The sequence below is a fragment of the Danio aesculapii genome, chromosome 22 (genome assembly GCF_903798145.1).
Source record: "Danio aesculapii chromosome 22, fDanAes4.1, whole genome shotgun sequence".
In the NCBI taxonomy this organism is placed as follows: domain Eukaryota; kingdom Metazoa; phylum Chordata; class Actinopteri; order Cypriniformes; family Danionidae; genus Danio; species Danio aesculapii.
Genome location: NC_079456.1, coordinates 11694397 through 11708922, shown reverse-complemented (window position 1 = coordinate 11708922; position 14526 = coordinate 11694397). Strand labels below are relative to the sequence as shown.

The 14526-nt window shown below is 34.2% G+C and overlaps 1 protein-coding gene across 2 annotated transcripts in view; it reads left to right on the top strand.

The window, feature by feature from the left end:
* The window catches only part of LOC130215863 (rho guanine nucleotide exchange factor 18-like), a 92647-nt gene that overhangs the window by 50362 nt on the left and 27759 nt on the right, over positions 1 to 14526 (top strand). For both annotated transcript variants that reach the window (XM_056447714.1, XM_056447715.1), the window contains 11 exons: positions 1868 to 1993; positions 2082 to 2199; positions 2272 to 2526; positions 3877 to 3953; positions 5685 to 5863; positions 5941 to 6014; positions 7704 to 7889; positions 7972 to 8118; positions 10080 to 10198; positions 11269 to 11331; positions 13860 to 13907. In XM_056447714.1, the coding sequence (XP_056303689.1) occupies positions 1868 to 1993; positions 2082 to 2199; positions 2272 to 2526; positions 3877 to 3953; positions 5685 to 5863; positions 5941 to 6014; positions 7704 to 7889; positions 7972 to 8118; positions 10080 to 10198; positions 11269 to 11331; positions 13860 to 13907 (1392 nt within the window). The remainder of the gene's footprint in view (positions 1 to 1867; positions 1994 to 2081; positions 2200 to 2271; positions 2527 to 3876; positions 3954 to 5684; positions 5864 to 5940; positions 6015 to 7703; positions 7890 to 7971; positions 8119 to 10079; positions 10199 to 11268; positions 11332 to 13859; positions 13908 to 14526) is intronic.

The following is a 14526-nucleotide window of genomic DNA, read 5'->3' as shown; positions in this document are numbered from 1 at the left end:
GCAAGCTAGTGGTGCCATCTACCAGTGGTCTGTGTGGATCTGACATTGAGGTACTGTATAAACCTATTAAATATTACTTAGGAGACTATTAAACTGCTAAACATTGAAACAAAACCAGCGACCTTCTTACTGTGTGGCGATTGTGCTACCCACACACACTATATTTAGGGGTCTTCATTCGTCTTCATTCTTTTTTGTCCTCAGCTTATCACATGCCTGTTTTCTGATTTATCACTTCTTTGGTCAGAGATCTTATTATCTTGTTTCCGGTGCTTCACATTTCCCACTCTACACTTCCTTCTTCACTTGTGTGGTTTTCACGCATTCAGCTTCACTTTTCATGCCTTCCACTTCCTACTTAAATCATCCTATCTCACAATCCTTGTGGTCACACACCAGTATAAATTGAATTGAAATCACATCCCTTCCAACAAAATCTGCCCAAATCAAAATATGTTTTGAGTTCATTTTGGCAGTTTGAAACTGCTTACCAAATCTAATATCTTAAGGGATTTTGTTTTGGCTCCTTAACACCTTTGAGCTCCCATTGGTCCATGACAATTAAGCAATCGGTCTGTGTGTTCTGGAACGAAACCTTCTTTGAAGTGTGGTCTATAGTTCATATCTCATAGGTAAGACAGGAGAACAACATCCAAAGCAACAACATCAAATTAGGCACACGAATACACTGGTGAGTCAAGTAGCAGAGCTGGTACAGATGTATCTGCACCTGTACGATCACTCATTAAAGGTCCAGTGAAATTAAAATAATGTTTGTTAGATGTTAGTATCAGTTAGTTAGTCTTCAAAGATATTTATAAGCTAGTGTGGTACAAAACAATGACAAATCTCACATTTAGAATACATACAACGGATGTAAAGCTGTCACTTCCGCCTAAATGGACTTTTTTTGCACGTCACCTCATACTTAAGTTTTCTCATCAAATCATGACCAATCAAATTCTCTCTAGTATCTGACATGCCCCGCCTCTTCAAAATGCTTCTCATTTGCTTTTCATTTGATGCGCTTGAGCTTAACCACTCCCACTGGCAGAGAGGTGATAAAACAAAACACTATTGGCTGTTTTTTAAAGGGGAGGAGCTACTCTGTACCACCCTCTCTTCGTTTTTCAGTTGAGATCATGTCAAACATCAAATAAAAAAAGGCTCATTTCAAAGCACTTCAAGGGACCTTTAAGAGATTTTAAAGACTTGGAGGGGGTAAAACACCGATAATTTGCCACAATTCACATGTTCGCATTTACTTTGTTTATAATTTACTCACACAAATGCTTAATTCTGTGTTTGTTGTGAATTCATCTTTTCAATTCAATTTATCTTTATTTCTATACCACTATTACAATATAGATTGTGTCAAAGCAGCTTAACATAGAAGTTCTAGTAAGTTGGAACTGCTTCAGTCCAGTTTTCAGAGTTGAAGTTCAGTTTAGTTCAGTTCAGTGTGGTTTAAGTGTCAATGCTTAAAGTCTAAACACTGAAGAGCAAATCCATCGATGTGCAGCTCCACAAGTCCCAAAACCAAGCAAGCTAGTGGCGACAGTGGCAAGGAACAAACTTCACCAATTGACGAAAATGAAGGGAAAAAACCTTGAGAGAAACCAGACTCAGTTGGGCACGGCCATTGAATCCAGCAACAGTCACCATTGTTGTGTTTAGGGTGTACATGCTAGCAGCACAGGGGTGTTGGAGTGTTCAAAAACAGTATTCATTTTACACAACTATTTCAAACTTCTTTTTACTTCCAAACAAAGTACAAAAAAAGAAACTTTTTTTTAGCCTAAATTGTGCTAATACTGGGAAAGAAGTGAGCATCAGGAAGACATTTTATTCATGTGTCTGTTTTTAGTTTTCGGGAGAGCTCGGAGAGCGCATGAAGGAAAGTTATGGGGATTTCTGCAGTCGACACACTGAAGCGGTCAACCACTACAAAGAGCAGCTGCAGAGCAACAAGAAATTCCAGAACCTCATAAGAGTATGTTCAGATCTTCTCTGTGTTACTATCATTTGCTAAATTGTCCTCCCAATGTTTTGAATCATTATCTGCTGTTCTTATTTTTCAGAAATTAAGTAATCTGTCAATAGTGCGACGGTTAGGAGTCCCAGAGTGCATCTTGTTAGTGACACAGAGAATAACCAAGTACCCTGTGCTTCTGGAGCGCATCCTACACAACACTGAAGGTTGGTTTTTATATTTCGTTGAAACTATTCAGTAGATTTTCAAGGTTTTAAACACTTTCTTTTTCATACCAGCCGGGACAGAAGAGCATGAAGGATTGGCACAAGCTCTGGGTTTAATTAAAGACGTAATTGTTCAGGTGGATGCTCAGGTCAGTCTCTATGAGAAGGAAACGCGGCTCAGGGAAATCGCCTCCAAGATGGAGCCCAAATCCCTTGGGAAAATTAAAGACGGACGTGTCTTCCGTAAGGAGGACCTCTCTCAGGGCCGCCGGAAGCTCTTGTTTGAGGGCACGGTCAACTGGAAAGCTGCGTCTGGTCGACTTAAAGGTATTGTGAGAAACACAGCATGTATGCGTTTGCGGACTTATTAATGACATAGTGATTTGGAAAACGTTATATGTGGGAATAATAACATTTCAATGGTTTCTGTATTCCTTTGCAAAAATATTGCTTTCCTCAAGAAGCTTGTAATGAAACAAATAGTCTAGATAGTATTAATAGTAAAATACTAAAAATAGTATTTTAGTGCTGTTTACGAGCAAAGATAAAGTTACTTTGTGGAACATGATAGTTTGTAAAGAAAGCAAATGTTTTTTTATTTTAAAGAACACAAAAACCTTGAAAATCTTTCCTAAAAACTTTGTGATGGATTTAAGTAATGGAAAAAGCTTTTTTTTTCTGAAAGAATACAATATTTCTCACAAATATTAATTTACTTTTTAATTAAATAAGTGCAAATATTTAACACTTTTTTATGAGATGAAGTGTTTTGTGAGAAAACTAAATTTCTCAGGGTAACTAAGCACTTTTTGAGAACACTTGGCTTCTGAATAATACTGTGCAAGTAAATCAGCTGCAGAGTTTCTAGAGGTGATGCTATAATTTTGAAAAGAGAATTCAACATTTCTTTTTAAAAGTTTCAGTTTTGCACACGACTGCAGTTTTTGAGTGACCACGATAGTTTAGCAAAGAAAGCATCTTTTAAAAACTGCATTCTTTTGTGAAACATTTGTGTTAACTTGCAGAAGCATCGTTTTACACACACACACACACACACACACACAAAAAATGTGTGCATTCTCTTGGTGTAAGTATGACATTCTCTTAAGAAACTTTGCAATATTTTCTCTGTGAATGTAATAAAAAGTTTAAGTGTAAATGTTACACTTTTGGTGATAGTATTAACATTTTTGGGGGAAAACAAAATATTTTGTAAGAGAAGTCAAGAAGAATATTTGTTGGGGAGGAATAATTTTGAGATAAAGCTGAAATGTAACACTTAATAATAATGTACGTTATACGCCGAGGTTAAATTCTTGGCAATACTTTTGCAAAATAATGCAAATGGTCTTGGTGAAAAATAAATTTGAAAGTAAATGTAAAAGCAGTAAACTAAATTTTCCTCCCAACTTTTGTCTCCTTAGGGCAGGGGTTCTCAGACACGGCCCTGGAGGTTCAGTCCAGATTTTAACTCCAACTTGCCTCAACACACCTGCAAGGATATTTCTAGAAAGCCTAGTAAGAGCTTGATTAGCTAGCCCAGGTGTGTCTGATTGGAGTTGGAGCTAAAATCTACTGGGCACTGGACCTCCAGGACAGAGATTGAGAACCCCTGTCTTAAAGGCTTCATTCACAAGTCTGTTTGGATTACAATACTTTTTTTTCTTTGCGTTGCAGATATTCTAGCACTGCTTCTTACTGATGTTCTCGTTTTGCTCCAAGAGAAGGACCAGAGATATGTCTTCTCAACTGTGGTCAGTATAAAATATCCTGTCTATGATTTATACAGGATAAGAAATAAGGGATGCACCGAATTCCTGAAAGAGAAAACGTTTGAAAATGTGTACCGAAAAATAGGCCAGTGGTCTGCACACGTTTCTTTTTCCCTTCAAATTTCGTTACTGATGTGGAAAGTGCTTTGCTATGAAAACCATTCATTTCAATGGCTTGTGCCACACAAGAATGGTTTGTTGCTATTCCAACAAGTTAGCACCCCACTCCCCAGTTTTGAACTAAAGTTCAAAATAGATCAATATTCCGCTCTGTGGATATTCTGTTCATGTACATGCATAACTACAGTGCTCAACATATAAGATCTCTCAAATCTCTCAATTGAATTCATATTATCTAAAGCAGGGGTGCCCAAACTTTTTCTTATAAAGGGCTAAAAGACAAATATCATTGAGAGCCATGGGCCGAAGGTAAATATACCAAACTACTGTATATTACATTAAAGTTGCCATGGGTAATTTCCTAATTTATTTCGTAAGACTTAATAGTAAATAGAAAACATTACTTTAAATCATATTGACTAATGCAGTATAACATTTAAAACGATAACTTATTGCAATAAAAACATAAACATCACATTTATAACACAGTGGAGTCCAATGATGAATACCCTAGTCAAGCAGAATCTGCCTTTCCCTTGATTTGTCCTCCATGCGTCAGGTGACGGGTATGTACATTTAAACAAAATCTGATTCATTTACACCATTTAATTGAAACATTTAATTTCAGTTAGCTTTTAACAATAAAACAAACAAGCAAACAAACAAGGTTACAATAGATTTGTATGACTATCTCTAAACCATGGCCATCATTTTTCCTCACTTCTCTGATTGGTTGACAGGCCAAATCAAAGGGTACTGTGGGCCAACTTTGGCCCTCAGGCCCTACTTTGGGCATCCTTGGTCTAAAGGAAGCTTATATTTGTGCATATACATTAGATTAGTCAGTACTAAAGCCACATCTGGAGCTATTCTAACAAAATAACTTATGATAACAGTCCAAAATTAGTATATGCAAATGTATATGTTATTAAATATTCTTTGTTAAATATGTAATGTTCTTTTACATTTCTTTATTAAAAAAAGAGCAAAAAATTATCCAATTTTGGTAAAATTTTGTAATTTGTAAGTTTTTTTTTCCAATATTTCGCATGAATTTAAATGGCTAATCTTTCTTTTTTTCTATATAAGATGTTCGGTGACTAAAATATTATTTTAATAAATATATCCATTTAATAAATCAGTTTTATTAAAATGTGCCAAAATATATTACGTATAATCACTGAGAAATGGATAAAAATATTCATTTTCATAATGGAGTGTGCTCATTTATGTTGAGCACCGTATCTATGTTTGCATAGTCAAGCAAACCAAAGTCCACTCAAATAACGCGCCATCAGGACATCATTTAGTATACTTGTTCCTGCTGCTTGCAATAGCGCTGATGTGTTGTCATGGCAACAGAATTTTTTATTATTGACTTGTATGTTTTGTTTTTTTTTAGTTAAATTTAAAATATCTTGCAAATTACATTATATGATTGATTAAAATAATAAAAAATTATTACAAAGCCACATTTGTGTGTCCATATATATTTTTTTTCATTTTGGTTTCGGCCCAGAATTTTTATTTCAATGTGTTCCTATAAGAAATAGTTCCTCTTAAAGCACCTATCTGTGTTGGTTTTTTCCTCAGGACAACAAGCCGTCGGTCATTTCTCTGCAGAAGTTAATTGTGCGTGAGGTGGCTCACGAAGAGCGGGCAATGTTCCTCATCTGCGCTTCCTCAAATGAACCTGAGATGTACGAAATCCACACTGCCTCAAAAGAAGACCGCAACATATGGATCACCCATATCCGTCAGGCAGTGGAGAGGTCTGTGTGTGCGACTAGAACCGTAATGACTGCTGTCTGCAGATCTCTAATGTTCCTTCTCTGTTTGTGTCCACCAGCTGTCCGCATACTGAAGAGAGATTGTTCAGTGAGGAAGAGGAGGCCAGAGTCGCCCGCGTCAGAGAGTACCAGGGTAAACCACCACATGTAGCTTGTCTGAGCTACTATATTTTACTTCTCATTTTGATGTTGTGTGATGGTTGTTTGAGGAGCTTTAAAGAAAACACAAGAGGGCGCAATTGGTTTTCATACTGAATTCTTATCAACTGACAGAAATATTATTTTTTCACTTAACATGTACGTGAAGTTACAAAATAGTTTAATTATAATAACCCCTAATTATAATTAATTCTTAATAATTAATAAAAAATGCAAGTTGTATTTTGTTGTATTGCCACATACTTTTTTATTAAATACTTTTCATATTTTTATTCCAAACAGCTATTTTTTATTTATTAATTAATTTATTTTTTAAAGATTGATTTATCAGACAGTTATACAAAAGTAAAAAAGAAAATAGCAGTTTAAAATTGATTACAACATCTAAATAAATCACACTATAACCCACATATTGTGCAACAAACAGTATATGATTTGCATAAACAATATATGATGTGCATTCATTTTACAAATTAAGCATATAAACAGGTCAGTACCGAAAGTTGAGGTTGGCAGCATGATGTATTAAGTAAAATAAATAAAGGGAAAATATATTAAACTGAATTGGTTTGGGGGTGTCGTGTTCTTCAAATTTGTGTTTTTACTTCGAGAAAGGGTTGTATGTTTGGGCCATATAAGCATTAGTCTGTACCATCCAGATGAGAACTAAAAGTGTAAGATGGGCAGCCATTCAGTCTACAGTAACTGCTTCAAGTTTCAAAGAGTTAACATGGCAACCAAATGTTAGAAAATTTAATCACTGAACCGCGAAGACTGTTTAATTTTTTCTAAAATATTTATTTTAATCTTTTTTTTTCTGTTAAAATGTATCACAGGAACATGATATTTGAAATGTTAGTTTTAGTTAACTTATAATAACCCTTAATATAATGAATTTTTAATAATTACATTTTGTAAAATATCATTTTTGTAAGTTATATTGTGTTCAATACCATTTAGAATTATTTTCTTGTGAATCATTTTTAATTTAATCTTTTATTTTTCATTCATTTTTTCATGAACTTTTTATCAAGGAATGCTGAATACTTTAAATATGCTTTCTTATTTCGTATTTTAACCATTTAACTACCCCACTAAGAAAAAAAAAAGGATGGCATTTCTTAACCCCTAATGGTAACACACTCTAAAATCATAATTTCTAAAATATCAATCTCTACCAAATGATTGATATGTCGGTTTATGGTAAAAGCACCGGGCTTAATACATATACTATGAAAAATATGAAACATAAGACCAATTTATTTTAAAGAAATATTCAATTTTTTTTGAATACTAAATCATCTTTATTTTTGAAGTATGCCATAAAATATTTCAGATTTTCATTTAACATGTTCTTTTTTTTACAGTAAAACCAAAGTCAAGTGTAATAGTGCAACAGGATTTCGTGTTTGATTTATTTATTTATTTTTGTAAACCAACAATGCTGTGTGTGTAAACCATTACTTTAACACAGTCATTCTTTAAATTGCTTTAACAGTCATTATTTAAAACAGTAAAAACATGGTCAACCGTTTGGTCGAGCGGGCAGTCCTTGGGTTAAAGTGCTTTTTTTGTTTGTAAAGTGCTATGAAGCTTTAATTTGTTTAAAAATAAAAACCACCACAAACCCCCCGCTGTTTACACTACGTCTGGTTTTCCTTAGAGCGTCTGGCACTGAAGGATGCTCAGATATCTCAGAGTCTGTCGGAGAAGCTGCAGTTGTTTGCGGAGCTGTCTGAATGTGTGGCCGGTCTGGAGGACTCAGGCTCCCGCTCTCGTCTGCTCCTCCGCGGAGACGCATCTGACCTCCAGCAGGGGGAGACGCTTCTCAAAGCAGCCATCACTGAAGGTACCTCTTACACATACACACAAATATATCTGTCTCTTACACATAATACAGCTAAACGCAGTATCTCTGTGTCTTTCTACAGTGGAGAACCTGCAGAACCTCCTGACGTCTAGAGTTCGGGGAACATCAGCACAGACCGAAGGAAGCCAGAGTCCATCCTTGAGTTTGCTTCCACGCAGAGCCGACACATTCGGCGGATACGACAGCAATTCTAGCATACTGCCTAAGAGTAAGCGTCATACCATTAAACACGCTTTACATTGGAGATGCAGAGATTTAAAGGTCTCGTGAAATCAAAATCAAGTTTTTTAGATGTTAGTATCAGTATGTTAGTCTGAAGGATATCGATAAGCTAGTGTGCTACAAAATAGTGACAAAATTTGTGTTTAGAAGATATAAACATTCAACGCTTGTCACTTCTACCTAAATGGGTCATTGATTTTTGTGACATCATACTTCAGTTTTTCATCAAATCTTCTGACCAATCAAATGCTCTCTAGTATTTGAAATGTCCCGCCCTCTTAAAGATGCTTCTCATTTGATGCGTTTGATCTCAACCATAGTTACTGGCAGAGCTGTGATAAAAACGAAAGGCTATTGGCTGTTTTTTTTTTTTAAAGGGGAGGAGCTACTATATGTTCCGCCCTGTCTTGCTTTTTGATTGAGATTGTCAATTGTCAAATAAAAAAATGCACATTTCAAATTACTTCATGGGGCATTTAAAGACCAAAAAACTTAGTTTGCTCTAAATGTATGATTGACAAGTTTTGCATATAAACTGTATTGCATTAATATTATAAAAATGCTTTTCTTACTTAGATTTTTTTGTCTTGTTTCTACTCCAAATATCAAAAATTTCTGAAATAAAGAAGCATTTTTTAGACAAGCAAAAAATGTTGTCATTTTAAGAAGTAATGTCAAAATGAAGTGAGTTTTTCCTTAAAACAATCTAAATATGCTACCTGACAAAAGTCTTGTCTCCTATTTAAGTCATCTGAAATGACTAAGAAAGCGTTCTTGCAGGACGAGTTCATCAGTAGTCTTTTAATTCATCTTCAATACCTTCTCCTTCATCTTATGCCAGACATGCTCAATAATGTTCATGTCTGGTGACTGGGCTGGCCAATCCTGGAGCACTTCAACGCTCTTTGCTTTCAGGAACTTTGATGTGGAGGCTGACGTATGAGAAGGAGCGCTGAAGAATTTGCCCTCTTCTGTGGTTTGTAATGTAATGGGCAGCACAAATGTCTCAATACCTCAGGCTGTTGATGTTGCCATCCACTCTGCAGATCTCTCACACACTCCCATACTGAATGTAACCCCAAACCATGATTTTTTTCTTTCACCAAACTTGACTGCGGGTTCCAATAGGTCTTCTGCAGTATTTGTGATGATTGGGAAGCAGTTCAACAGATGATTCATCGGAAAAGTCTACTTTCTATCACTTTTTTAATTGATCAACTAGAAGTCAAGTTATTATTTGCTGCTCTTATACAACTGAGATCAACAACAAATCTTTTGTCAGGTGGTGTAATCTGCCAACGGGGTAAACAAAATAATCTTGTTTTTTTCTTTTGGCATAAGATTATTTTACTTCCCTTATTTGCAGATTATTTAGTTTGTTTTAAGGAAAAACTCACTCCATTTTGACACATTATTTCTTGCTTGTCTAGAAAATGCTTCTTGATTTAAGAGTTTTTAAATATATTTGCACTAGAAACAAGACAAAAAAATGAAGTAAGAAAAGCTTTTTTTGCCAATCCATTGCATTGCACTGTTTGTATATTAGATGTGGAAATCAGAATACAAGCGTTTCTGGATCTGTCAAGTTTCCTTTTGGTTTCAAGTATTAGTCATTAAACATTTTCCATTTTATTTTCATTGGCAAAATTAACACTGATCTAAAGCTAGTATAAACGTCTGTGCTGCGTCTATTATACGTCAGCTGCATCATTCAGAATACATTAGTCGATTTGTTGAATAAATTTCTTATTAATATTCAGATAGAAGAATCACTAGATTTGCATATTTGCTGAATGAAACCCAAAATTGGTTTCATTTCATACTGTTTTAGTGGTACCGATTTCAAAAATTGTGTAAAAAGGAGGCTTTTTATATGTGACGGCAGTTGATAAGGTGAAGAAGTCTTGTAGTGGAAAATGCTAAGTGTGTGTTTTTGTGTGAAATCAGATGGCAGCATTAAGAAGAAGGGTCCCGGAGCAGGCGGCAGGACGAGAGATAGGAGTCAGCGGGCCAGTTCTGACCCACAGCTCAAAGAGGTGTTCTCCTGTCAGGACCATGATGAGCTGGTGAGAAATACAACATTCAGAGTTTTTTTGGTCAAATCAAGTCATAAGAAGATTAGATGTTACTTTAAAGATGTTTATGAATGTATGTCTGTGTGTATAAATCAATTGCTAAATAGCTAATGTAGCTGTTCAGTAGCAAATATTCCTAAATTGGAACTTATTACTTTAATATATAAAGGTGACAACTTATAGAAGAGTCAATTAATTGTATGAATTTTTAATTATTCTCTAATAATTAAGAAAAACATGACAAAGTCCCCATATATAAATCTGATATATGGCAATACAGGCAAATCACATATCTTACATACGCAACATAAGTTCATGTTTGGATTTCACCAATATTAAGAAAAATGTCATACATGTACCTTTGTTCATCATATAAATAACAAAATATTTCCAAAATGGCAGTTTACTCATTCTTTTTTAATCATTAGACTTGCAAATATGCACATATATGTTCAGATATGCTAACTATTAATTTCAAAGTATATTCAAGTATATATGTGTGTGTGTTAACATTTGATATATTTATTGGGCAAATATAATTATCCTAAGTGTTATTTAGATTATCAAAGAATATATATTGCTACGTTTCTTTTGCGTTACTTATAACATTTGAACATAGTTTAAAGCTTAATGTTTATTCAGAATCATTTCAATAAAATATTAAATATTATAATGTTTACCACTACAATAAAGTAATGCATTCCTTGTCTGAAATGATAAGGTCTAAGAATCATCATTTAATTGAGTTTTTCTTTAAAACAAGTTAAATAATCTGCCAATGGGGTACGCAGAATTATCTTGTTTTTCCTTTTTACATGAGATTATTTTGCTTACCCCATTGGCAGATTATTTCGCTTGTTTTAAGGAAAAACTCACTTAGTTTTGACATTATTTTTTAAAGCAAGATGATATTTTTTGCTTGTCTAGAAAATGCTTCTAGGTTTAACAATTTTTAGATATTTGGACTAGAAACAAGACAAAAAAACGAGGTAAGAAAAGCATTTTTGCATTGTATACACAATAATGTTTTTCCTTTATTTTTAACCCATCTCTCTCCTCAGGATGAGGCTTCCTCACCTGCCAGCACCAACATGTGGTCCTCGTGTAAACTTCCTGAATCAGAGGTGAGAGTGAGCGTTCATCATCATGCAGAAATTAAGACGATTATGTCTCTCTCTGTTTCTCATGAGATCAAAGACACATATTCTTTTTCACACGCCTCCCCATACATATTTGAGGAGCTGACCTTTGCGTTCACCGCACCTAATCGCCAGCTAAGGCGAGACTCCGCAGGCAGAAACTGTTTTTTTTTTTTTTATTCACATGTTGATTTTGAGATTTCAGGCTTTTTGGCTTCTCATTTTTTTTTCAATCTAATGAAAAGAACATACTAAATGCACTTTTTAAGTGTTTCTTTTGTAGTACTTTATTTAATTATGTCTGTAGACTTTAATTACAATACACATTTATAAAGTTTGTTTTCTCAAGATGAGTTTTTTTTCTCTTCAGCATCATTTACATAAACCAAACTTCACAGTTTTATTCATAGCTGTATTTGGAAAGTTCTTACAGTGGGATTTGATCGTTCATTATTTGCCTGATTGTATATATACACCACTTTATTCTTCAAATAATTATACTTTTTTTTTATTACTGTTTGCAATCATTTTCTGGTTTACCTTGTGATTAAAAAAAGTGATACTCAAATCACCTCTGTACAGAACCTCCGGATTTTCATGATTCTGTAATCGCTGAATTCAACGCAAACTCATATATTGCATAACGCACTAACCTTGCTAGAACTAGTGACTATTACAGGACTTTAAACGAGTCTACACCTAAAGGATATCGTTGTAAACAAGAGTCTCGTCTTAAAGGAAAAGGTGGAGGCGTTGCCATAATATATAGTAATATTTTTAGTGTCGCTTGACGATCTGGCTTCAAATACAATTACTTTGAAGTTGTTTGCTCCAGTGTACAATGTAAACAATAAAATAAAATGGGTGAAGTTCCCTTTTTTTTAAGTGCCGCAGATTTCCTGCATATTTTGGCCAGTCAGGACACTGTTCAAATTCACACAACAGAGCGCCATCTGCATAGTTTTACATTCAAAAACAAACTATAAATGTAAATGTCTCTCACACACACAGGTGCACACATGAACGTGCATAACTTACATCATTTTCATCACTGTTTAAACAACATTTCATATAACAATTAGCATTTAATTTCGAACAATTGGTTTCATTTTTAAATATCATACAGCAGGATTTAGGGGTAAACTCCAGTTGCTCTGGTTTTCTTTGCATTTCTTTTAAATAAATTACAGATGGATATCGAGCTAAAAAAATATTATAGTGTATTAAGATAGCAAAGTGTAGTGCTGTCAAACAGTTGATTCCAAGATCCAAGATAAAAGTTAGTGTTATACATAATATATACATGTGTACTGTGTATTTATCACACATACTGTACATTGTAAATACAAAAATATTCAAAAGAAATATACTTCCATATATGAATATAAAACAATATTGTATACAATATAGTCATGCATCTTTTTATATACACAAATATAAACACATTGCGCACATATACAGTTGAAGTCAGAATTATTAGCCCCCCTTTTATTTAATTTTTTAAAATATTTCCCATATGATGTTTCACAGAGCAAGGAAATTTTCACAGTATGTCTGATAATATTTTTTCTTCTGGAGAAAGTTTTATTTGTTTTATTTTTGCTAGAATAAAAGCAGTTTTTAATTTTTTAAACACCATTTTAAGGTCAAATTTATTAGCCCCTTTAAGCTATATTTTTTTTCGACTGTCTACAGAACAAACCATTGTTATACAATAACTTGCCTAATTACCCTAACCTGCCTAGTTAACCTGATTAACCTAGTTAAGCCTTTAAATGTCACTTTAAGCTGTATAGAAGTGTCTTGAAAAATATCTAGTCAAATATTATTTACTGTCATCATGGCAAAGATAAAATAAATCAGTTATTAGACATGAGTTATTAAAACTATTATGTTTAAAAAATGTGCTTATAAAATCTTCTCTCTGTTAAACAGAAATTGGGGGAAAAAAATAAACAGGGTTGTTAATAATTCGGGGGGGGGGGGGGGGGGGGGATAATTCTGACTTCAACTGTGTATGTTTTGTTGATATGAACTTTTATTTGCTTGCGATTAATTGTTTTACAGCTTTAGTAAATTTGTATATTTTCACTGCAAAGCAATGAAAGAAATGCTACAAAATCTGCCACAATAATGTGTCACAAAATGATTTTCAGTCGCAAAAATGTCTTTAAATCCTGGAGAGACTGTATATAAAACATTTACTTTAATATGTAAACAAGAATTTCCTGACTTCATCCAATGTTTCTATTTTGGTGCTAGAAATATGTGTAAATTAGCACTTATTTAAATTAAATGATTGCTCATTTGCATATTTAAATTTTTGCATTCCAATACAACAAAGTTTGCAGTTCTTGAGATCAATCGACTGTGAAAAGTCTGGTGATTGTTAATGGTTAATATCATAACCCTGTTCACCTGCAGTGCCCTGGCAGGAATGTGACGTTTCATCAGGTGAATGAATATTGAATCATGCTGCCAGTAATGTTGTCCTCTTCTTCCTGTTTTTCCAGTTGTATGAGCATGTGCTGCTGCTTTCCCAGAGACTCTACAGTTTACAGGTACAACACGCTGACCAGACTGACGCCTCGCACTCATCACATGTCCACATGACATCACGTTCACTGGAATTATCCTGTAGTTGAGGTCATGTGTGCTCATCACTAACGTCTGTAATACTGGAGACGACAGCTTGCTTTCTGACCTTTGGGGTTTTATTTCTGTTTAATTTCTGTGGTTTCAATATGTAAGATTTTTGTATCTGAATATTCAAAAACCACTAGAACAGAAATTTGAGAAATTAAATTTTAACGAAAAACACAGATCGTGTGCCGTGTGTTCATGCTAATGACATCACACACTCTTGAATTCCTGTTTTAATTTATATAAAACCTGGAAGCACATAAGATGCTTTAATATGTTGTGTGTTTTGTTAGATAGTACAGAGCAGCATGATAACAGACATCTAAAATGTATTTTGTTTGATAAAATAGCTCTGCTGTTTCTTCTTCTACGCTGCGTTGCTATTCGCATACTATCCGTCCTAAATAGTATTCGAAAATAGAATTTGTATGTCCCAAATCATAGTATATTAAAAAGAGTATGCCAAAGGTTCCCGGGTGGTTTACTATTTCTGGTAAAAATTCGAAGTGTAGAACCATCCATGCTCTAACCGCAGAT